This window comes from Atractosteus spatula, chromosome 6 (genome assembly GCF_055471065.1).
Source record: "Atractosteus spatula isolate fAtrSpa1 chromosome 6, fAtrSpa1.hap1, whole genome shotgun sequence".
Lineage (NCBI taxonomy): Eukaryota > Metazoa > Chordata > Actinopteri > Semionotiformes > Lepisosteidae > Atractosteus > Atractosteus spatula.
In genome coordinates, this window is record NC_142711.1 from 38,352,774 (window position 1) to 38,377,712 (window position 24,939).

The 24,939-nt window shown below is 39.2% G+C and overlaps 1 protein-coding gene across 1 annotated transcript in view; it reads left to right on the forward strand.

Annotated features, from left to right (window-relative positions):
- The window catches only part of cnbd1 (cyclic nucleotide binding domain containing 1), an 82,941-nt gene that overhangs the window by 29,834 nt on the left and 28,168 nt on the right, over positions 1–24,939 (forward strand). Inside the window, exon 5 of the mRNA XM_088918942.1 lies at positions 14,495–14,640. Coding sequence (XP_088775068.1) covers positions 14,495–14,640 — 146 coding nt within the window. The remainder of the gene's footprint in view (positions 1–14,494; positions 14,641–24,939) is intronic.

The window sequence follows — 24,939 nt, forward strand, 5'->3', positions numbered from 1 at the left end:
CTTCTCATCAAGAACAAACGTATGCCACTTATTATACACAAGAAGGGCAAATTTACAAAGGAATAATAAAATTAAATGAAACACCTTGTATTCAGCATACAGTCCTCACATTTTTTATAGGAGTTACAGAATTTTACTCAATGTAAAATGCCATTTTCCTGGTTCAAGTAAAGGCATGTTTACTGGTGACTGAAACTCTGCTCTTCTGCTAGCATACCCTGCAATTAAAGATGGTTGCTTAACTAATACCATCAGCTATGCCCTACTCTTGTTAAGAACGCAAACTACCATAATCAATGAGACACATTTCTTACAAAATGAGTGGTGTAAGGAATTTAGAACATAGAATTGTTTTCAGGGGATTTTGAGTGTGTTCTAACACTTGTATGCAGTGTTCTAACCAACATTCACCCATCCATCCATTTTTTTAACCGCTTTATCCTTTTCAGGGTTGTGGGGGAGCTGGAGCCTATCCCTGCAAGGAAAGGGCACAAGGCAGGATACCCCCTAGATGGGACCCCAGTCAATCACAGAGCATACACAGACTAGAGGAAACGTGCACACACACCAGGGCTATTTTCCCAGCACCCAACCAACCTACCAGTATGCCTTTGGACTGTGAGAGGAAATCAGAGCACCTGGTGAAAACATACAAACACGTGGAGAACGTATAACCTCCACACAGATAGTACCCCAGGAATAGAACCTACTGTATCCCCCCAGCACTGCAAGAGAACAGTGCTAACCACTGTATCCCTGTACTGCCCCAACATTCATCCAATTTTTTTTTCCTTTAGGTGAACCTTAAGTTCTAGTATGCTACCTAGAATCTTGACACATACCTCCTGTCCTGGAATCGATGAGATTTTTATAACCCTTTCGCACACTGTTACAAATGCAAAACTGTTTTTAAGAACCCTGACATTAGACCAGCTCATAAATTAAAGATAAATATGTGTATTCCCCCTCTCCTCCTCTTATAACACAATTAGTTGAATAATATTAGGATGTTGTTCATATTTGTATTGTGAAGATACAGTATGTACTCTATAAATGATTTCTGGAAATGCAGCTTTTTAATTTCTAGATATTTCCTTTGCTTTATAATCTGATTGGTCAGTAAGGGAAAATGGTGTGATTAAATAATCTTTAATAAAGAGAATAATTCTCTGCTCTGTTGACTTCCATTAAACTAAACAATAAGGGTTATACTGTATGTTTAAATGTAACAACTCAAATGACAAAAATCTGCCACAAGTGTGAACATACTGTATGTTTCTTATAGAAAGAAAGAAATGGAAATTCTTGAAGAAAAGAATTTCTTGAGAAGGCTGAACTGTATGAATCTTATTTCTGAATGGATGGAGGGTGTGAGAATGCCTGGAAACAAAATATAAGGTCAGACTTATGAAAAAGGTCAGGTTATGAATCTTGCTATGTCCACTGCTCAGTACCTACAGTAGGTATGTGTGTGTAATGTCAGAACTGTTTCATCCAGCTGAAATGTACCGACTTTCTGGGAAATGCATCCAACCATCTGAAGAGTTTTGAGTATACAAACTAGGCACACCTGCGTGAGAGAGAGAAGGACATGTAGGAGATTAGGGTAATGCCAAACCATGAACATCATACAGAAGGCATACTGTACTGTATATGAAGAACCAGAAAGAGCCTTGTAAGACAGTTCTCATCTTGGGCAGAGACTGCAGTGGAAACATGACCTGAATAAAAGTATAATGTACAGTAGTATCACAGTATGCAAAATGGTAGATATCACATAATTTGATTAGTTAGATTATAATATTATTGATATTGTTTTTATAATTACGTTATGGAATTCTTCAAGTGAAGGGGTCTGTTTGGTAAAACAGCTTTAACCAAGGCTTTTTAAGTTGCCTTCAACAGTTTCCAAAAATAATTGAACCCTTTTACTATTGTTTAAAATCTTTTTTTAAACAGTTTTATATACGAATTACCTACTATAAATTATATAATGATGCTAATAGTTTGCTAATTGTAATTTTTTGTTAATCCTGTTTATGTGGCTGCGTACTGTTGACTGTTGATAGTGCTTTTAGACCTTAAATTGGCTTCTGTGTTGACCACTGCTCTTGTACATTTCAAAGGGCAATTTTATACTTTCATCATCCTCTGTTCACAGGTCTGCTGATCTCAGTGTGGTCAAATTTATTATTCATGCATGTCAAATGTGCTCACAGAATCCTATCAAAACCTGCTCCCTTCAGATGTCTTTTGTGAATTTCAGTACCAGCTGTACATGCGTAGCCGTGGCAGGAGCTGTGCTTATTTTAAGTTACTCATCACCAGGCTTGTTGCTCTGTGTGGCTCTCACTCAAGATAAAGAGATAATCCAAAATGTTTCCCACTTACCTTTAAATAATGACATAGGATTCATAACAACTGAGCTTAATTTTCAGCTAATGAAGACTGGTGGATCAACTTTGTTTTAGTACTCCACTTGGGCACAATTGCTGTGTTCAAAACAGGCCAGAATGTTTATGACCATATTTCTTACAGATTCAGAAAATAATTGCCTTTTTTATTATTGATACGATTATAAATATATAATATAAAATATAATATACAATTAAAGGGTTGAAATGGATGACACCCCAACATGAAGTATACTTTTCCTGTGAAAAGACCAGGTGTTATTATTCTACTGTTACATTTCTGTTTTGACACAGAACAAAGGGGCACTGAAGAAGGCAGTGCTGTTTAGAGGACAGTGGACTGTGAGGACCGATACCTTCAGTCAGATTGTTTTACTTCACTGTCATTCAAGAAAAAGTAAATACTGTGTTTTGTGTTTAATTTCTTTTTCTCCAAAACGTATTTAAGAAGCACTTATCGGTAAATTACTTCATAAACATACATCAGATTCTATAAAAGGGTATAAAGTTACACCTTAAATGGACAGTGTTATGAAAGTACTCCTTTCAAACGTCAAGTACACATGACGTTTTTAGCTTGGACTTTTAATTTAATTTCGCTATGGTTTTATTATTGAAGATGTTATAGAGATTTGCAAAAAATATAAGCAGGTGTAAGCAATGGTAAATGAAAAGTGTACTTGCCTCTGTTACAGTCCCTATATATCTTGGATGCACTTTAGCATCTTTTTTTGTATGATGTTATAAAAATCCAAAGATTACTTATCATCTTTAGGTAATGATTTTTGTAAAAATAGTAAGACAAAAACATTCAAAAGTGGAGCTTTTGAAAGGATGGAAATGAAACGGGGCAATCTAGCACATTTTGCTTGGTTGTTAGTTTTTAAAAGCTAAGTGACCATAAAATGATGCCCACCCAATTCCTGAAGGACCTCTACTACCTGCCTGGAAAGCTTGTTCTGAAACCCACAACTCTTTGTATAAAGTAGCATTTCCTATTTTCCATCCTTAACAGCACCAAGAAAAAAATAACTCTTGTTTAAAGTAATTAGATCTTAATAAAAGATGGAGATAAACTAAGTGTCTAAAAAAAGAAAGATATATCTGAATTGTTTAATTAACAAAATGATACAACAGTAAATACCCTTGTGTGAATAAGTATAGTACTGTACTGTATGTCAGCTCTTAGATTTATTAACTGGAGGGACCTCCTTGAGCAAGAATTGGCTTTAGCTACACATTTCCTTTAACCGTTTATCTTTCACATCTGCTTTTGTGAATTTTGACTGTTTTTGCCTTGCAGATCTGCTTCATTTTATTGACATTTGAGGGTTTATTTCCATGGACAGCTTCCTTCAGGTCTTTCTGGGGTTTAGGTCCAGATTTTGACTTGTCCAGTCCAAAATGGTGAATTTCTTCTTCTTCAGACATTCTGTTATAGATCCGTTTGTATGTTTAGGATCATTATCTTGCTGCAGACCCTCTTTCACTTTTTGTCCTGACATTCTCCTCCAGAATGTTCTGATAAAGTGCCAGATTCATAGTTTAATCAATGATAGCTAACTGTCCGGGCTCTGAGGCAGCAAAGCAGCCACAAACTATGATATTTCCACCACTATGCTTGACAGTAGGGATGATGTTAAACTTATTAACTTGTTAAAAACTTATAATACCCATAATAACAATGGGTTTATAAACGTTTTCTTGGCACTGTAAATTAGTTTTAATTTCCTATTGTGACCCTGTGTCCTTGTTTGGCTTTTGAGTCTGAAATCATTATCTGCATTAACCCTATATTGCTTAGTATTTTATATATTTGTCTCTATTATCCACTCAGTCTATTATTAGATTATTAGATATTAGATTATTAGTGTATTAGATTAAAGAAATTAGTTTCATTTACCCTGTCCAAATATAAGAATTCCAATGTGACCAGGAATCCTTCTTGTTACTCTCCTTTGATCTCTTTCTAGGGCTATAAGTTTTCTTACAGTATGTGGTATGGTTACTGTGATGGAACACCCTGCAATTGAATATTCTAAATGAGGTCTCACTAATGTGGCGTAACTCTTGAGCATAACCTCTGTGAATTTTTAATTCCATACTTTGTGCTATGTACTCAAGCATTGTATTTGCATTTTTATTACTTTCCACACTGTCTTAATGAGGATATAGAAGTATCTACATGCAGTAAATACCCAACTCAATTTTAATGTGTAATTTCTTGCATTTTTGCCTCATTATATGTGGTCTTCCTGATATATTAATAAGAGTCATGCTTCCTTCCTGTTGTTCCAGTTAGGTTGGTGGTCTGTGATCTTTTTTCTCTTTCAGTAAACCACCAATCGCTGTTTAGCACAATTTAGAACTTAATTTCTTACAACTTACGAACTACTTCACTGGCCGCTCACAGGCATACTTAAAATTGAACATAATTAATCATATTTCTCATCAGACATCTATGATTAAGTGAATTTTTGGGAGGACAAAAATCTTACCTCTGATGTTTTCATATTTTCAAAGGAGATTTTATTTAAACCTCATGTATGTTAGTGTGCTTCTCAACGCACAAAACAAAGAAAGAAAATAGATGCAAATGTTTTTTTGACAATTTGATTCACATTACCAAGGATTATACCCTTTTTTCCTCACATTGTGGTGCTAAAATACATCTTTCTATGCAAATGGTACTTGTAATGTGTCAGACTGCACCCCTGGCCACCTCCTATGGTTCTGTTGTCTTGTGATATACAGTAAAATATACAATACTGTATATACAATTTATGAAAACAAAGTGATCCACTTCATTGCTCCTACCACTGCAGTGAAGAATGGGCACTGAACTGGGAGGTCAAAGTCTGTCAAGTTGTGTTAGATTTTTAGGGTGTGGTACCCTTGTGTTTTGATGATAAAACTGGTCTTTCAGGGGTCTCATAAGATAATAAGGTAACATTTAACTGTGAGTATAGATCGTTTTGTAAAACTAAAATTGTGTTGTCTTTTTATCCTGCACATTAATTAATTATCTTTGTGGGCCTTTACAGGTAGCGAAGAGTTGGACTTGTAGTAATGTGTTAGTTAATTTACATTTAGTAGCAAAACACTAATTTCTATTTACTACTGCTTTCAGTAGGCTGTGGGTAGTAACTCAAATTTATTTTCAAAAACGAACAGAACAACAAAACTTGAATGAAGTATAAAGTAATAAAGCTACATTTTGTAATTAAATGGATTATGCTAAGTATGCCCTGTGCTATGTTCAAAGCAACATGGAACTTTGTGCTACAGTTTTATTTTCCAGTCAAAATACTATATAGCTATATAGCTTAACTTGTCTTTTCCAAGTGAATGAAGTAATATATGGTATTTTATTCCTACAATGTGTTGTGCTGTCTTGGTTGATTTTTCTGTTTCAGTTCTAGTTATAGTTGTGAAATGCTTGATACTGCTGTGGCAGAACAGAATTCCAGATAAAGTTAAATATAGTTACTTGTAAATAAGACCTCTTGCAATTACTGACAGATTTTTAGTGAAAGTCTAAACATTTGACATCGGAGTGGTAGCTCTGTGGCTGGAAGGGTGCCAGTTCAAATTCCGCGGCCAGCAGACGAATCCTACTCCGCTGGGCTCCTGAGCAAGATCCTTAACCCCAACTGCTCCAGGGGCGCCGTATAAATGGCTGACCCTGCGCTCTGACCCCAAGCTTCTCTGTCTGTGTGTCTGTGTCTCTCATGGAGAGCAAGCTAAGGTATGTGAAAAAGACAAATTCCTAATGCAAGAAATTGTATATGGCTAATAAAGTGATCTTATCTTATAGACATTATAAAGTCTATAATAGCATTGATGCACTAAATTAAAGGGGTTTGATAACAGTCAATGAAAATAATACAATACAAGTTGTTAATGAGTTTTGTGGACAACTGTGACTCAAAACTACTGTATAAGTACCTACAGTAGTACCTATTATATAAAGTTAAAACAAGATTTGTATGGTAAGGGGGCTGTTATTTTCTTTTGAAGATATTCATTCTAGGGTGTACATGCTTAGAAAACAGAAAAAATAATATTCCTGCCTTTGGGTCCTGCTGCTATTGTACTGCATAAAACTGCATCCTGGCTGAAACTTCCTGCCTTTTGTCCAACATTCTAAAACCAGTTTATTTCCTTAAGTAGCACATTCCCAGTCACGGCACACACCAATCTCCTGTTCCATTTACAACAACATAATCAGAAGCTACTGCTGCAAAAGGATGTGTAACTGCCCTTGAACTGCAAAGTCCCTTACAGCACAAGCTTTAAAACAGACATTGCAAATGTTTAATATTTTTCTTAATCTTCTTCTTATATTTATTTAAGCACTACATGCTCCATATTTTACCTTCTTTAATGTATATATAAATCAAATCATATGAGAAAATAAGGCATTTTTGGTTTTCTAGTGAGTGGGACAATGCCTCTGATCTCAGTGAGCATTGTGAGAACTCTCTTCAGGATGTTATCGGCTGTTCCTCCAAAATGACCCCTTTTGTTGTGCATTATAACACTACAGCCCGACATTACACTTGTGATAACCTACGTCTACAAGCATTCCCCTTTAAAACATGTTCAGCTTGGCAATGTGTAGCCACACATAGGAAAAAAAAAGATTTTCTTGGTTAAAAAATGTCTAAGATGTCTAATGTCTATGTGAGAAACGGCCTGTGGTATCTTTTTCCTTCTGCTGTGGCAGTTGTGCCACCAGGGATTGTTCTCTGCTGAGGAGCACTGCCCTCTCCCTCCACATCCCACAACCCCTCTTTCTTAGTTTGCTTCACTGTCATTACAGTCCCCTTAAGCAGTATCCACAATAAGAAACAAGTAAAGGTTTATTCGATCTTGAAAAGAGAAGAGAACAAACACAATGTTTCATCTGTGGAACCTTCTTCGGGTCCACAGCTGAAATAAAGAAAGTTCCACAGCCAAAACATGTTCCCTTTCTTCTCTTTTGAGCATGGAATAAACCTTTACTTGCTCTTTTGCATCCTACGCATGCTCCCTACTTGAAGTACTTTGGTATCCACAATAGCCTTCTTGACTACTGCAGTGCAGCAGGACCTGTACATTTGATATACACCAGTTGAGGGAGGGGGATTGTCATAATGACAAAGCCCCAATATGAACTGTGTCTTTAAGGGTGAGATATTCTGGGGTCCACAAACTGAGTGTCATTTCAACCATTAATGCAGGCTGTTGTATCTGTTAGCTATAAAGTACCTTAGTTATGTCACCTCTGTTTCGTCTGTTCAGTTGAAATGCCACAGACTCCTTTCATAATCTGGGACACTATTGTTTCCCAGCCACCAAACAAATAAATAAAATCAAGACCTGACAATGTGCACAGGGCAGAATCACACAGGTGAAGGTTACAAACTATCACAATACATGCCTAACTCTGCTGTATTCATACTGACATACAGTAAATGATTCCTCAGCTGCGGTATTTGCTATTATGTTTGGAAACCTGTGTAATTTATTGAAATACGTTGTATTTTACAGCCTTATCAGCCCTGAATGTGAAGTGTTTGCATTATATATCTTTTTAAGTATCACAAACTGCCTTGGAAAAAGGTGACAGCTAAATAAATTGAAAAAAAAATAAGAACAAGGCTCTATAATTGCAGCTCTATAGACAAAAGGACTTTAAACAACAAGCTTCTGCAATTGAAACAAGATCTGATATTCCAGTCTGTGTTATTTGGAAAACTGCACAGAAGCTCTGGAAACATCATCACTTGTATCCACCAGGTGCCAAAGCACATAATCTGTGCTTCCTTACAGAGAGTTACATCAGCCCACAGTTATCACAGACGGAGTGGGTATGGTGTGGGTGGGGCTGGGACTTCAGCAATATTTCAGGCTGAGTGAGGGCTCATGTCTCACTCATACTTTCCATCTGTTATGATTACGCTCCTAGAGATGACGCTCCCAGGTTCCCAGCTTTCCTAAGGCATTATTCCTCTTTGTCCAGGGCTCATCATCAAACATGAAAAATAGTAATCTGTCAGTAATTGCAAAAAGAAAGATTGCAATAAAGAAGGAAAGTCCAATTCTGCATGCCTGAATTTAGAACCTATCGCTTTAATTAGGGAACGCAAATCTTTTAGATGGAAACTTTTATTTGCATCCCGAATCATTGACAGCCCTTATTGCACCTCACCAGGGCAGGATGCAGTCAAACCTTTATCAGGCAGAAACAGAGAATTGAAAATGGCAGGGGTCTCAGACTCGGGAGACACCTAGTGAGATGAAACTACAACGAATGACAAACACCATATGCACTTTGTTAGGCAGAATTAGAAACGAGGATGTGTTGCCAGATGGACAGAGTGGTCTTGTGTCAGCAGGAGAACAATGGAAAATTGAAACCGTGAGCAAGGGTAGTGACTCTGATCCTTCACTGCCATGAGATTGCCTTGTGCAGCAGTGATTATTTTTAGGGATGCTTTGCTAACTAATGTTATTACAGAGACAAGTTGTGTTTTAAGTACAAAAGACTACAATGAATAGGAAAATTTGGTATAAGGTCATTAGCTTTTAATCACAAAATAAGATATAAAAACAGAGTTCTGAATGGTCAGCTAAGCTCCAGAGCAGGTGTTCATACACAGATGTTGTATTTAAGTAAGCAGTGAGTTAAACTACTTTCTATTTCACAATCAAAAACTTCTGGACAGAGAAGTTGAAAACTCTGTAAGTGCTTCAGATAGTGCATATAATAGTGCATTTTTATATCGCTGGTGATATTGTAATTGAATGAAAATACAGTATATTTTTTTCTGCTGATAAATGTTTAGGGGAAAAAATAATCATGAAAGGGTTAGAGAACTTAATTTAAAAGTTTTGCTGTAGGTGTACACTAACAAATTTAATTAATTAAGTTTTGTGTTGATGGGCTTAATTTTTTAAATTATTTTTAAGTACATTTAAAAAGCCATTAACCTGCTATGTGGAGATTAAAAATGTTTGATTGCCAATGCCAGTAAGATAAGCAACCTTGTGTTTTCACAGTGTCTGAGAATCCCAGACACATCCGACAGTAGGACATATTGACAAGAGTTCACAAATATCCAAGTTGGTGTCAGCTTGCTATGATTTGTTTTTGTTTTTGGGTCACCTTTCTTGTACCAGTGATACTGGATGTCTGTGTTTTCTACCTTCACACATTGGGACATTCCCTTTCTAGCTGTACAAAGTACAGGGCAGCCTGAGGACGCATTTGCTAAATTGTAAGAAATAGACTTTTGAGTAAGTGTGACAGATATCATGTAACTGATTTGGTCAGGTATACTGTATTTTTTTAAATAAACTTGTGACAGATCCTGAGAAACACTCATGTTTTTCAGGGCAAAGAGCAAAAATGGTATAATACAGGATCCATAGGGTGTCACGCCCTCTGCAGCCAGAGGGCGCTCCTTCTCTGTCCTGTCCCTGGTTTCCGGTCTGCTGTCCTTCCGGTCCCTCTCCTTCCCTTGGGCTATATATTTCCGGGTCTTGCACTCTGTCCTCGCTCAGCATTGACGTTCGGATGTCCTGAGACCCGCCTAGCACCAGGGCGCCCCATGTCCGCTCCCTGAGGGCATAGGTTTCTATACGGCATTCCTGAACTCTTTGCACTATGAGCCCGGGCCTTTTTCCCGTCTCGCCGCTATGCATATGGGTCTTTTTCCGCTCTCCTGCTCCCCACGGTTAGTCCCTTTGGACGTCCGTGACAGAATGCTGAGCCACTTACTGACCCCGCAAGCGGCGCTTTTTGTCTTGCCGCAGTTTTTTCTTGTTCTCTGGGCTGTTTTTTTTTTCAGTTCCTCTATTCTAATCGCTGGATATCACTCCGATCTTCCGTGCCTGTGAGCGGGTCCTGCACCTGGCTTTCCTCGGGTAGATCACTCCGATATCAGTGATTGAATGTTGAGCTGGCTTTCCTATTCTTATTACTGGATATCACTCCGAGCTTCTGTGTCTGGAGCGGGTTTTCGTGCCTGGCTCTTCCTGGTCTTGCTCTCTCCGATATCAGTGATAGAATGGTAAGCTTTCTGCCGTTCCTCCATTCTTTTCGCTGGATATCACTCCCGGCATCTGTGTCTGTGAGCGGACTTCGGTCTGGCTTTCCTCAGGTTGTCCACTCCGATATCAGCGTTAGAATGTGAACATGCCCATTGCCCAGTCTGCGGTATTTTTCCCCGGGGTTTTTGTGGGTTTTTTTCTTGTTTTTTGCCTTTTGTTTTGATTTTTTCTTCCTGGTTTCCCCTCCTTTTTGGTCCCCCCTGCTCTCTGTGTCTCGGAACTTTGGTTCCTATCTGTTTTTGGTTCCTATCTGTTTTTGTGGTTGTGTCCCTGGTCTTTCCCAGGTTTTTGTCTGTTGTGTTTGTGCTTGTGTACTTTTTTGTTTTAAGTCTCCGGAGTTCTACTCGACCCCCCCTTCCTCCACCCAATAAAGGTTTATACCCCGGAGGAGGGGGTAGCTCTCAGCCGTGGACTCCCGGAGGTTTCCTTTCAGTTAAATGAGGTTTTTCCTCCCCCCAGTGCTGGGCAGCTCATGTATTTGTATGGGCGTCGGGAGCCGCCCATGAAGGGGGGGGTACTGTCACGCCCTCTGCAGCCAGAGGGCGCTCCTTCTCTGTCCTGTCCCTGGTTTCCGGTCTGCTGTCCTTCCGGTCCCTCTCCTTCCCTTGGGCTATATATTTCCGGGTCTTGCACTCTGTCCTCGCTCAGCATTGACGTTCGGATGTCCTGAGACCCGCCTAGCACCAGGGCGTCCCACATCCGCTCCCTGAGGGCATAGGTTTCTATACGGCATTCCTGAACTCTTTGCACTATGAGCCCGGGCCTTTTTCCCGTCTCGCCGCTACGCATATGGGTCTTTTTCCGCTCTCCTGCTCCCCACGGTTAGTCCCTTTGGACGTCCGTGACATAGGGCTTGTACAAAATATGTCATAGGCTGCCCTTTGGCTTGCTGAAGTCACAATAAAAATATCAGTAATTCAACAAAAGGCAGCACAGAAAGTTAATTTAATGGCTCTGTGCACATTGCATATCTTAAACATGAGACTTATAACAAACACAACTGCAAGTTTTCCCCCATTAAAAAAGCTAATTAAAATGTGCAATTTGAAGTATTTGTGAATACATGAAGAACATACATTATTTTAAAATATGGTTGTAGTTTGGTAATGTATGTTTTTTTATCATTCCTACTGCTTTTCCTCATTATCTCATTATCACAAATAGAAATTGACTATACAGCAAAAAATAACACTTTCTGTCTCAATATTGGTGAAGGGCATTCTGTGTACATATTTTAAGTTTTCAAGTATGCAGTACTGTGGACACTTCTGGAATTGTTTTAAAACAGTGCTCTTCTTTTATTGTTTATAAACAATATTGTTTGGCCAAAATATTGAGCAAAAAATATTAGGCATACAGCACTGTGAAAGAAAAAATCTTTTGGGTAGAAAACATTTAAAAAGTAAGTTTCCACACTTCTATAGTGTGAATCTGATTTTTCAGCTGATTCACTCATGACAACTAATAAAAAAGCATCAGAAAAAGATAATATAAAATGATTTTCTCTGTTTCCATTTTTGTTGTCTATATACAGATCTTCAGTTATTTGTTAGAGCTCTTACAGATAACAGTTCATCATTAAGGCACCACATATTTGATTTAAAATATAAGCATAATCTGATACAAGATGGTTTTCACTTCCGAGTTAATTTACTAAAGTAAATAGATATATCTATATATCTAGAAATAAATAGATATGTACAGGATATGCACCAATATAATGCTGTTTTTTCTTTTTTTTAATTTCTACGATGTCAGCATAAAATCACTTCTAATTTTTCACTAATTAAATAACTACTCAGGATGGCTGTAGTTAATTTTGCTGTATGGAAGGAGAGGAAGTGACTCCATTCTTTTTAGAAATGCTGAGGGCATAAGAAACAATGACTACTCCCCAAATAACAGCAGCAACAGCTGTGAATTAGCAAGTAAAATACTGCAGCTGCTTCTCTTCTGTAACATGAGGCAACACGAAAGCATGAAAATATGGACAACAAAATCTGAAGATCTGATGAGGTTAGGACAGAAACAGATTTTCAGAATATGTTCTGTATTTTATTTTCTGCACTTTTGCCTCAATACTGTTTACTGTGTTACTGTAATTATTTTTAAGTCTAGTTATAATCAGTTGTAGTTACAATTACTAAACGAAAAAACATGATCAATTATCAAAACAGTACAAATGCTGTGTTCCAATTGGTGTTATGAAATTAAAAGTGTACTGACCCCAGTATAAGTAAAGACTGATACACAGTCTTTTTGTATCTAAAAACAAAAAAAAACACGTTATTTTCTGTTTGGTTCACATAAACAATTATATTTATGTGAAAAAAAAAGAATTCAGACATTATGCTATTATTTGCTATGAAATTTTGATTTGATACATTGCTATACCATTGCAGTGGACTGAAAACAAAGTGTCTGATTGAAAAAGAGGTCACATCACCAAAATGAATCCTGGGGCTACATAGCGGGCTCGAGGCTGAACCTGAGCAGCATTCAATGATAGGAAGCCAGACTGAGTGTAAAACAGCTGTTGCTGTACATGGAATACATTTCATACAGCTAGAGTATGGGGACTTACTGAATAAGGAATATAAATGAGTGTTGCTAGAAACAAAATCAAGGGCAGAAGAATTTAGAGTGGCAAACATTTTACCAGCTGCATTTTTTTTGTTCTGTAACACCGACTGAGCTCTTTAGCGCTTGTGTTATGGACAATCCTCTGTCTCATTCAGCTGACCACATCACCTAGAGTAGAGCTGTCCAATCCCAGTCCTGAAAAGCCAGTGTATCTGCAGGCTTTCTTAGGTTTCTTTAAAGCAGTGGCACCTGAAGATCTGGGAAAAGTTGCCAGATTGCTTCAGTTAAGCCATAACCAGCTGGTTTAGCTTAGTTAGATCTTAAGAAGACTTTAATCAAATTTTCTCTTACACATTTACTTTCAGTCTTTCCTTATAGCTTATTTCCTTCAGCTCTAAAAACTCTTTGCAGATCTTTTTTGGATATTTTTTAAAGAATTAATTATTTTTTTAAAGTGGAGATCTGAATTTTATACAATTTTCCCAAAATGAATATGTTTGTAGTGTTCCTCTCAAAATACAAAAGGACAAATTGCAAGCTTTTTTAGTCAAATACAGTTTTTAAACATTGCACACCTATTTCCAAATAGTGATCAAATGTATCAAACATCGGTAACAAATATTGATTTTATATAAAAGTAAAATCACACCACATTACTAAAGGGTGCTGAAGATCAAAAAAAGTTGTTGGTGTCTGTTTTACATGTTCATTTAAATGTATTTGCATAGTTTAAAGTTTCAAAATGAAAGTTAGATGAAATAATTTAAATGTGTCTATTGTAAATTAACATTTTTAAAAACATTTAAAAAAACATTGTTGTTTTCTTTTTTAATGATTGACTTTAAACCCTGCTAGAGCAGTGAGGATCAAGTAGCAGTGGCAAACAGAAAATCAACTAAAAGTTGGTCATCTTGTATTTGTAATCAGTACATTGTGGTCTATTTTACAGTAATACTTTCTGTTATTGTGCATTGTGTGGTTAAGTTCTGTCCTGTCTGAAAGTCAAAATGGAAGCATACATTTCTGTAGTTTTTTGTATGACAAAGCTATAATTGTGGTTAGTGACTAAATGCTGCCTGTATTTAAAACAAGATGGTGGTTATTTGGATTGGTGGTGCTTTTTATATTCCTGTCCTAATAGTTTGATCAGTGCTTCACTGGTTTAATGCCTTTGATGTCTTTGAATCTCTTCATGTTGCTGGCATTTTCCATTTTCCATTCTCCATTCTGCTATTTTCCCTATACAGTAAGCCTTAAACTTCATCCTCTCATTTCTACATAGCTGATAAAGTCACTAGAGTGTGATGACATCTGGGTCAGTCCTGTCACACTCTACGGGTATTGATCTGAAGCTCAAGGGCATCCTTTCTCTGACTCTGGTGTGCATTGATTTCCAGCCCCATAGAGAGGACGCAAGCTGAGCACCAGGCTGTCCTCAGGCTGCTGAGAGGATTCCCTGGTGTCACTGGCCAGCTCTCACAACAGGAGCTGCGGCAGCTGAGCTCCCTTGTGATCACGGAGTCCTGGGAGAAAGGTCAAACCAGTAAGTGACTCAGGTTTTTACTTCAGGGCTGTGTAATGATTGTTTACTAATTTTTTGTACTTTTCTTTAATGAGAACTTGATGTATATGAAATTCAAAATTCATATGCATGCGTACTTCGATAAGCAGTGCTCAAATTCATAATGCACACTGACTGTGTTTATAAGAACTGAATTACTGAAAATGCGTGGTAGATGGGAAAAGCAACATCCATATGTGCTTATGATTTTTTTATCCGGCGGAGCAACTTTGGCAGTCGGCTCAGTGTTTTGAGCTGTGGCAACCTCTTGTTCAGCCTCTAGCAGGGGGAGCCATATGATACGATACGGAGCTCTGTGGCTGTCCCATCCTTCCAGGAAAAGTCCCACTCCTGCAGAAAGAGGAGTCCCTACTAAGTGGAATGATGACACTGCCTCACCCCTCGTGATGACTTATGCTTTCTCCCGACTTAAAATGGGGACAAACTAAATGACAGGCATTTATAGATTCTGGAGTGCTGGGAACTTCATTGACCTTACAAGGCATGATAACTGTAAATTCCTTTCCCTGTTTTCCCCTGCTACCCATTGAGGGGAATTTAAAACCTCTGACTCCTAATACGTCCTTGGGAGTTCACCCAGGACAGCTTGAGCTCCTCTAAATCACCTTGCCACTCTGCCCATGAGTGCTTGGGTTTCCCTGGCTCTCACAATCCCCATCTGGACTAGGCAACTAGGCAGCTCACCGCCAGAGGCTCCAAATGCCAGAAGACCTGCTTTTGAAACCAACATCTCCTAGGAGTCCTCACCCTGGATATGGCAGGTTTACCAGCTGAATATAGGGAATTTGCTGATGCCTTCTCCATGGGTGAACATCTGAACATATGATTGCCCCATTGACCTCCTTACCAGAACAATGCACCCAAGAGGTCACCTCCGTGCCCTCTCCTTAATGGAAACAAAGGTCATGAAAGAATGTATACAAGAAGACCCCCGAACAGACATCATTAACCCATCTTCAGTGCCCGCTTGGAATGGATTCTTTTTTTGCCCCAAAAACACGGTATTCTGCAGCTCTGTATTGATTACACAGGCCTGAACAAAATCAACAAATAATAAAAATAATAATTATTTATACTTATATAGCCCTTTTCTGGACACTCCACTCAAAGCATTTTACAGGTAATGGGGACTCCCTTCCACCACTACCAATGTGCAGCATCCACCTGGGTGATGCGACGGCAGCCATAGTTTGCCAGAACGTTCACCACACATCAGTTATCAGTGAGGAGGAGAGCAGAGTAATGAAGCCAATTCATAGATGAGGATTATTAGGAGGCCATGATTGGTAAGGGCCAATGGGAAATTTGGTTACACCACTTCTCTTTACGAGAAACACCCTGGGATTTTTAATGACCACAGAGAGTCAGGACCTCGGTTTTTACATCTCATTCGAAGGATGGCGCCTGCTTACAGTATAGTGTCCCCGTCACTATACTGGGGTATTAGGACCCATTAGGAACACAGGATGAGCACCCCCTGCTGGCCCCACTAACACCTTTTCCAGCAGCAACGTTTTTCCCAGGAGGTCTCTCATCCAGGTACTGACCAGGTTCACACCTGCTTAGCTTCAAACTGGGTTGCCAGTTGTGAGTTGCAGAGTGATATGGCTGCTGGCTATAATTAATAAATAAATAGTACCCTTTCCCTCTTATTCCCTCACTCCTGGAAGACGCCAGCCAGGTGTCCATTTTCACTAAGGTTGACCAAGGTATAACCTAATAAGAATAGGAATATGGGAATGAGACAAGTAGAAGACTTTCAATAACCATGAAAGACACTAAGAATATTTAATGATTCTGTTTGAGCTTTATAAGGCCCAGTAGTCTTCCAAACCTTCATCAGTGACATCTCCTGGGATTTTCTAGATTACATTGTAGTGGCATATCTGGATGACATATTAATATATTCATACAATATATTACCAGCATTAATATATTCATAACAACCAGAACAATAAATATGTTGTAGAGAACAGTAAATATGTGGTCGTGAAAAAATCAAAATCAGGTAGTCCAAGTCAAAAGTGCATAGTGCAGAGGTGCATTGAGTTCTGAGGCATTGCACAATTAGCAGTTTATCATGCGCACTGCCATAGGGTAGAAGGTGTTCTAAAGTCTAGTGGCCCATGCTTTAATGGTATGGTACCCTTGCCAGAGGTCAGGGGGGAGAACAGTTTGTGGCTGGAATGGCTAGGATCCTGAATGATGGATTGGGCATTATTGTGACAGCGGATGGTGTGATTCTCACTGATTGATGGTAAATCACATCCTATAATCCCCTGTACCATTGCCACAACCCTTTGTATTTCATGTACAGTATGTTTTTCATGCATGGTAGTATTGCTGTACCATACAGTGATACCACTAGTGGTGCTACAGTTAAAGATCCTGAGTAGCTGGTTCCCCATACCACATTTCTTTAGGGAGGCTGTCAATGAGAGCAGACATCACCACCTTCGTGGCTTTTTGTCCAGTTTGTAACTGGTGCAAAGAAAGCAGGATACAGGTTGTCACCTTCTCTCCCTTCCAATTTATCACGAACCGCACACAAGCATGCAAGCGCTCCCACATTCCCATGAGCTCTAGTCACTCTTAACGCCCACTCACCAATTAACACCACACTCCTCTTCTACCTCGCTCACTATTGAGGTCTCCTCCCTGAGCTCAGAAACTTGTTACTAGTCTCTGCTTTCGTCAATATTACCTTTTGGCTACCGACTCAGCATTCTCCTCTTGACCACAACTTGGCCTCTCAATTTGGTAATTAATCTATTCAGAACCCTTTTGGCTTTTTACTCCTCGCTCTCATTTAAGACCACAACTTCACTCTCGTTTGGTACCGTACTACTTTGGAACTCTGTCTACCTCCCACTGCCTCCTGCTGCATGACACAATTCTTGATCAGCTGTGGTAGCACATATCTTAAGACTTCATAACTGGTCTCTCCCGCTTCTGAACTCATTCAGTCATCCTCACTGTGGTTGACTGCTTCTCAAAAGCCGCTCATGTCATCCCTCTTCCAAAACTACTATTTGCTGTCCAAATGGCAAAAGAGGTCTTCCATGACATCACTGTCTCTGACAGAGGTCCTCCATTCTGCAGAACTTTCTGCTGAAAATTGGGAATCTGAGTCAAACTATCTTTAAGGTTACCACTCAGAATCCAATGGGCAAACAGAGAGGGTTAACCAAGACCTGGAGATCTACCTGCGCTGACACGTGACTGCATTCCAAGATGACTCCCAATTCCCTGGGAGGAATTCCCTTGTAACATCCTTTTGAATATTTTAATGACTCCTCCACAGGCAAATCACCATTCCAGTGTCAATAGGAGTTCCAACCTCTTCTTCTTGGGCTCTCAACAGAAATGTTCTGGCCACCAACAGAGCAGCCCAAGACCTAGAGGGGGTCTGGCGAGTGATACAGGCTAACCTTTGTAAAGCAACCCAGTGACAAGAGAGGATAGCCAATCGATGCAGATGAGAAGACTCCCTTATGGGGCACTTATGAGTCTGGCTATTTACTCTACATCTTTGTTTCCGTTTGCCATCTCAGAAATTAGCTTCATAATACATCAGCCCATACAAGATCCTAGAACGTGTGAGCGCTGACACTCCTTGCTTGTCCTAACCTGCCCCCTGGGGCAGCGACTGTCCTCAGCATTCCCCATTTTGCTTCCTAAGCCCGCACTGACCACCATTTGGATTCTCACCGGGTCCAATACTATTTGCAATACTTAGTTCACTGGCGAGGGAGAGGACCAGAAGAATGTACCTGGATCCCAGCTCAGCAACTCAACTGCCTGCATATGATATGGACCTTTCACATGTGCTACATTTTGCCCTTGGGAGCTGTGCGGAGACAGGCCATTAGGGGGGGGGACTGTTACTTTTTGGCTGGGAGCATCTTGCATCCTGACATTGCCCTGGGCAACCCAAACAGGCCCTCAGGCTCCTTTCTACCCTGTGTTAATGCAGAAGGGTCACAGGCAATTAAGCAGGCTATTTAAGGCATTTGTCCCACAGATTCAGTACTCTGACATTGAGCTAGAGCTTTCAGTGCTAGCTTTCTCTTCCACTTTACACTCGCCTTAACAAACAACTTTTTCCTAAATATTTGAGCACTGAATCACCAGGGTCTAGCTATCCTAGCTGTCTGCCGGCTCACTACACTTTCCCCTGTTTTGACAAGCTGTCACCTCTGAGGCTTCTGTTCCCCAGTCTTCTTCACTGCCGCTACCTGACCGCCTTTTTCTACTGATATCTTTTTTTTCATTTCTGCTAAAACGCTGTTCTCCAGCCTTTCCACTGCAGTTAACAGGCAGATTCTTCCTGCTGGTTAAGATTCCATTATTCACTCATCTCACTTCTCCAGTCAGCCTGCATCATTTTTTCCATCCACTCATTTAAGCTTCGCTCCCCCTGAGCCCCTCTGAAGTCTCTGGAGGCCTCTCTGAATCCTGTGCTTGGAGCACGGCTTATCATTCGCCATGGCCCTGTTACCACAGGGCATACAGCTAACATATTGCGGCTGTAAATGTTTGTGGCTGTACTGGATATAAGCAATACAAACTTATGTACTGGAAATCCTGAGTTAGAATTAAACTTTTGTTGGGTGAACTGTTTGTGGAATGTTTTGTTGATTGAAATTTTGAACTTCAGTCAGCCATCAGCAGTGGTACTTTGTAACCTGATCATAGCAGATGAAACTAAGCAGAGTTGGTACTGGGATGGGAGATACGTGATCATGTGGGTGTTGCACTTTATCAGTAGATGATGTGAGTGCCTTCCTACATAAAAAAATAGGTTCCATTTTGAAGAAGATGCCATACAAATGCAAGGAATTGTTTTTATCATGGTACCACTTTACTTGAATATGGGTACCTTATGAATGGTTTGAATAATATCATGCCTATAAAGTCTTACACAAACATATGACAGGCTGGTTCAGGAAAGACTGCAGCTACAACTGCCTAGCCACTAGAGGCCCTTAAAGACCATTAAATATCGTTATAAATAGAAGTACTGGGTGAATATGAGTTAATTAATTGGATCATTGATGAAGATGCTTTCTTGGGTGTGATTAAAGGATGTTTGGTATTTGGAGGGCCTCATAGTGAAAATTTTTGGTTGGGCTTGGAATGACGAACTGTAGTCCTTCAATGATATTGTTACAACCTCAGCTTCACGCAGTCCCTCCGCAGTCCCCTTAAGAAGGCGTAGACCTCGCCAAAACAGTTAACCAATAACCTTACTGTTCAGCACCACACCTCTGACTTTACCATATTTTAGGAACTTCTGGCACGACGCTCACTGCTCAGTATTGGGTTTACCTATTCAGAGCTACCCCCTGCAATTCTGGTTTGTGTTCTGTACTTCGGCTCTTCTGGTTTTTGACTTAGCATGTTTTGACTACAATTTGGGGATTTTGGCTCCTGGTTTTGGCATCTTTGTAACTCACCTGTTTTCTGTCACGGACGTCCAAAGGGACTAACCGTGGGGAGCAGGAGAGCGGAAAAAGACCCATATGCGTAGCGGCGAGACGGGAAAAAGGCCCGGGCTCATAGTGCAAAGAGTTCAGGAATGCCGTATAGAAACCTATGCCCTCAGGGAGCGGACGTGGGGCGCCCTGGTGCTAGGCGGGTCTCAGGACATCCGAACGTCAATGCTGAGCGAGGACAGAGTGCAAGACCCGGAAATATATAGCCCAAGGGAAAGAGAGGGACAGGAAGGACAGCAGACCAGAAACTAGGGACAGGACAGAGAAGGAGCGCCCTATTGGCACTTTTAATAGTTGGGGAGTTTTTTGTAAATTAGCTTTTTTTTCACATTCATAATGTTTTTGCTAAAGAAAATATTAAAAAGAATGGCATGGATAGCATAGCTGCCTTCCAGCGCTGGAGCCTTGACAGCAATTCCTGGGGTACTGTCTGTGTGGAGTTTGTATGCTCTTACCGTGTTTGCTTGGATTTCGACCTGGTGCTCTGGTTCCTTCACTCAGTCCAAAGATGCTGGTAGGTTGATTGCCTGCTGGGAAAATAGCCCTGACGTGTTTCCCCTAGTCTATGTACGCTATGTGATTGACTAGTGGTGTATCCTGTCTTGTGTCCTTTTCTTATGGTAATTAATATCTGTAAAATTGGCCCTGGTGTGAATATGTGTGTTTGGGTCTTTGTGTGCATCCCATCCATGATGTATCCCATCTTGCACCCTGCTGGGCCACCATGACCCTTTTTTGGAGGTTCTTGAAAGTGATGATAATGATGATAAAAAAAAATTTTCTTAGATTACATTTACATCTTAGTTTTCTTTTACCAAATATTTCTAATGAAATGGAGCATTGTAAGAAAAAGAGAATGAAAGGATTGAGAGAGTGATTAGTGCATCAATCAATGTATGTTTTACTGCAATAATCTTGTGATTATAACCAGCTGAACTGTAGATAACAAAATAAATAGGCTTCACATAATATGTGAAACTAATGAGAAAATAGAAAAAGAGAAAATAAAAATGTGTACAAGCAATACAACCCTAAGTAATGCTTGATCATGTTTTTCAACGAAGAGGAAGCACAAACTTTAATAAAGAGTATTCATTGGCTTGTCTGCTAGAAATTCTGCTTTTCAAAAGGTGTTGTCAAGTTTTTACTTTGAAAACCTAAAGTTTTCTTGGTAAAGATCATTGAAGAATATTAAGAGAAGTAATAGGTTTATTCCATGCTGAAAAAAAAGAAGAAAGAAAAAAACGTTTCGGCCATGGAGCCTTCTTCAGGTGAATAGATAACAAAATAACAAATAACAAAATAACAAAACACGCAGCCGAAAAGTTGTGTTTTCGTTCTTCTTTTTTTTCAGCATGGAATAAACCTATTACTTGTTCCTTTGCAGCCTACGCATGCTGACGCAGCTACCCACCTGAACTATTACGAGAAGTGTCCTTTTACTAACCGAAGCAGCATGAGTAGAGATGTGGGCAGGGGAAATTGAATACTACTGTATGTCAATTAATTGAAATTTATCAATTTATTTTCCTGTATAATTAGAGGTCAAACCACACTTTTTCCTGTTACATTTTTTATATATTTCAAATACAAAAAATATAATGGAAGATATAATCTGGAAATATTGATATACAGTAACAATATGCCAGACATTTCATTTACAAAATTAACATTATATATAATAGGGGGACCACCTTGCACCATGAACTCCAGAATGCTTACAGACAACAATATTTAATTTAACAAAGGTATAAGGCTTAAATTACATTTTTATTTCTTTCACTTTAAGATGAACTTCAAACTCCTGTTTCAACACACCCCAGTGATTATGCAGCCAGATGGTTGCTGTGAATATAAAAGACCGTGAGAGAGTGAGAAATGTTACACAGTCTGAAGAACAGACTGATCGCCAAGTCCGCCCAATTTTTGGGGGGTGTTAAATACTGCTGCTGCACTTATCCTGCTGGGTTTTGGAAAAGCAACAAAGCTGCACCCTATGATTGCAAGAAGAGAATTCAGCATGCAGATTAATGTTATTGAATGTTTATAACAGGAAAATCAGCCCACAATAGATGAAAGGGAGATTGTACAGGCTCCAACAGTAAAGGGTAAAAGATTTTCTCAGGGGTGTCATCAGATGGGAAAAAATAGGGGTGGCCACACCCTGCAGTAATGGTCATAGGGGGGTTCACCTGACATACGTGTAGTGTAAACACATACTGTAGGCTTTAATGAAAAGGGAACCTCAAATGCCCTGTGTGCCCCATGGGTATTTAGTATAAATTACTGTTCATGATGTGACAGGGAGTTCTTCAAATGACATAACCATCAGCACTCAGACTGCTCGGTGCATTCCTGTCTGCTTACACTGTCACCAGTCCAGACTCCAACAATCCTGATCACTCCCACTGGAACATAAATGGACACTGGCCGTCTTTGTACTATACTTTGACCTCCAGTGGTTTTGTAAATTTAAACTCCTCTCGTGTACCAGCTTTTCATATTAAAAGGAAATAAAATGTAAAGGTATTCTTACTGTTTATACATTGTGCTATAATGCAAATTTTAAAATTTTATATTTTTTAAAATAATTTTTAACCAGCTGCATAATTACGTTCATAGTTGATTCACTTTAGACTGTCATATACTGTATATATATTCTGATTGCTTTTTTTGGGAACCAGTTTGTTCCCAAATATTAGTTTGATTAATATTTCAAACCGTAACATACCAAAAATAGAACAAAATATGTTCTCTACCACACAAAATCCCCATGGACTCTTACCCAGATGGCACCCTCCTTCAACTTTCCAAGTTTCCCTTCAGAAGTACCTCAGAAGTGAAATCATACTGTACATAAGAAGAAGCAATGCAGTGCAATAACAACTCGATGGCATAAACCACAGCACTTTTTGCCCCCTATGTCCCCATCCCATTTCTAGCACCATGTGTCCAAGCAGTAGAGACCTCCAAAAATATCATGCCAAGGATGCCATGGAAGGGAAGTTGAATACTTTTGATCAAGTGATGACACATTTTTCACCACAAAGAGTCCATCCAAACAGATCTGTTTCTGCTGCTGTGAAAGATGGAGATTGGAGTAGTTATTTAACAAATGCAACAGGCCCAGACAAGAATATTCTTGTCTAAAATAGGGTGGACACAAGACAAATGATCTCTTCAAACCTTTCCCAAAACATGTACAAAGGTGCCCATGATCTGTCCCAATATCCTTAGGAGAGAGAATGCTAACAGAAGTAAAAAAGCTTAAGTTAGTTAAACGAGCTCAAGTTACTAATTTTTATTATGGAAGAGAAGCTTCAAGAGAATCAGGAAATAATTCCATTCCTGTTCAAGTCAGTGTTTTAAAACTTACATTCCCCACTGGTCATGGAATAACAAGGGTTTACACTGACCGCTTGTGAATTATTGTAGCCATCATCAGTCAACTACAGTACAAACACAGCCCCCTTGCAGCACACGGCAAAGGTTTCCTTCTAAACATCTCTTAGCCAAAGCTTTGATCGTTCCTTGAATTGTTGGTGTCGTTTCTTCGTTGATTAGTTGTCTGATGTGTTGACTGCAAAGGATTTTCCTTCTTTCTTTCTTTGGGTTTCCATGTGTTAAAAGTGTTGGCTGATAAAGCACATAGATGTTTATTTGCTCTTTTGCATATGTACTGAGGCAGTAACCAATGAATTGATGTTGGTGTCTCTGTATAACCTGTACTTGTGGTTCAGTTCTGAACTGCAACTATATTTCCGTTCAACAGCATGTCCAGATGTTTTATGCTGTGCCTTATTCAGTAAACAATTGGTTGTGAAGAATTGTTTAGACTCTTTTTGACGTTTGAGTAAATTATCCAACTTTCACAGACATACAGTATAAAAGGTTGGAAATGCAAGCTCTGTTAAGGGTGTTTATTTTGTGAGTCTCTGGAGAAGTTTTGGAATTGTTGTAATTATTGGAAACAAACAGTGGAAGGGAGTTACCCACTTTAATCCCTTTCACAAGAGCAAAAAAACAAAAGCATGGAATTAGTTTAATTGTGCACCACAGGTAGTGATTATCTTCTCAAATTCTCTTCTACTCCATCCTATTCCCAGAAAATATTCCCAATGTCAAATGCATGTTAACAGCATATTATCCAAAGTTTGAAATTGGCAAGCTTTTCTTCACATTTCTTACCCGAGTTTGAATGTGATTACTACAGTATATTCAGTTTTGCACCATGCTTTTAAATGTCCAAAAGACCTACTGTAAAATATCTATATAAGGAGGATGCAGAGAAGAGCATGCCTTTCACTTTACGGTAGTTTCCTCATTAAATGTTGGTTAAATAAAGAGAATACAGGTGTACTTCAAAATGTGGTAGTTTTATAGCTTCCTTAAACTCTGGAGAGTTTATAGATGCTTTTGAAAGTCATAGTGTTTGGGACAGGGTATTAAAGGAATCTGAACACAAGTAAAATGAGTAATCATGAGGAACTTCAGGGAATTGTATGAAACTGTTACCCTTAACTTCTAGTCACAATCAAAGAAAATCAAAGAAAAAATACCTGAGTGATTCTATTTTTCACTGTGTTGTCCAAGTTCAAGGCTAATGTGATGGTTGCTAACCCACCTGGAAGTAGATGTTAGGAAGTAGATGTTGTGAAATGTTACCCAAATATGAGATCAGAAAAGTAGTTTGGAAAGCTACAGTAACTCTCACCTATTGGCAATGACTGGGAATCTTCTATAAACTCTGAAAACATCAGGA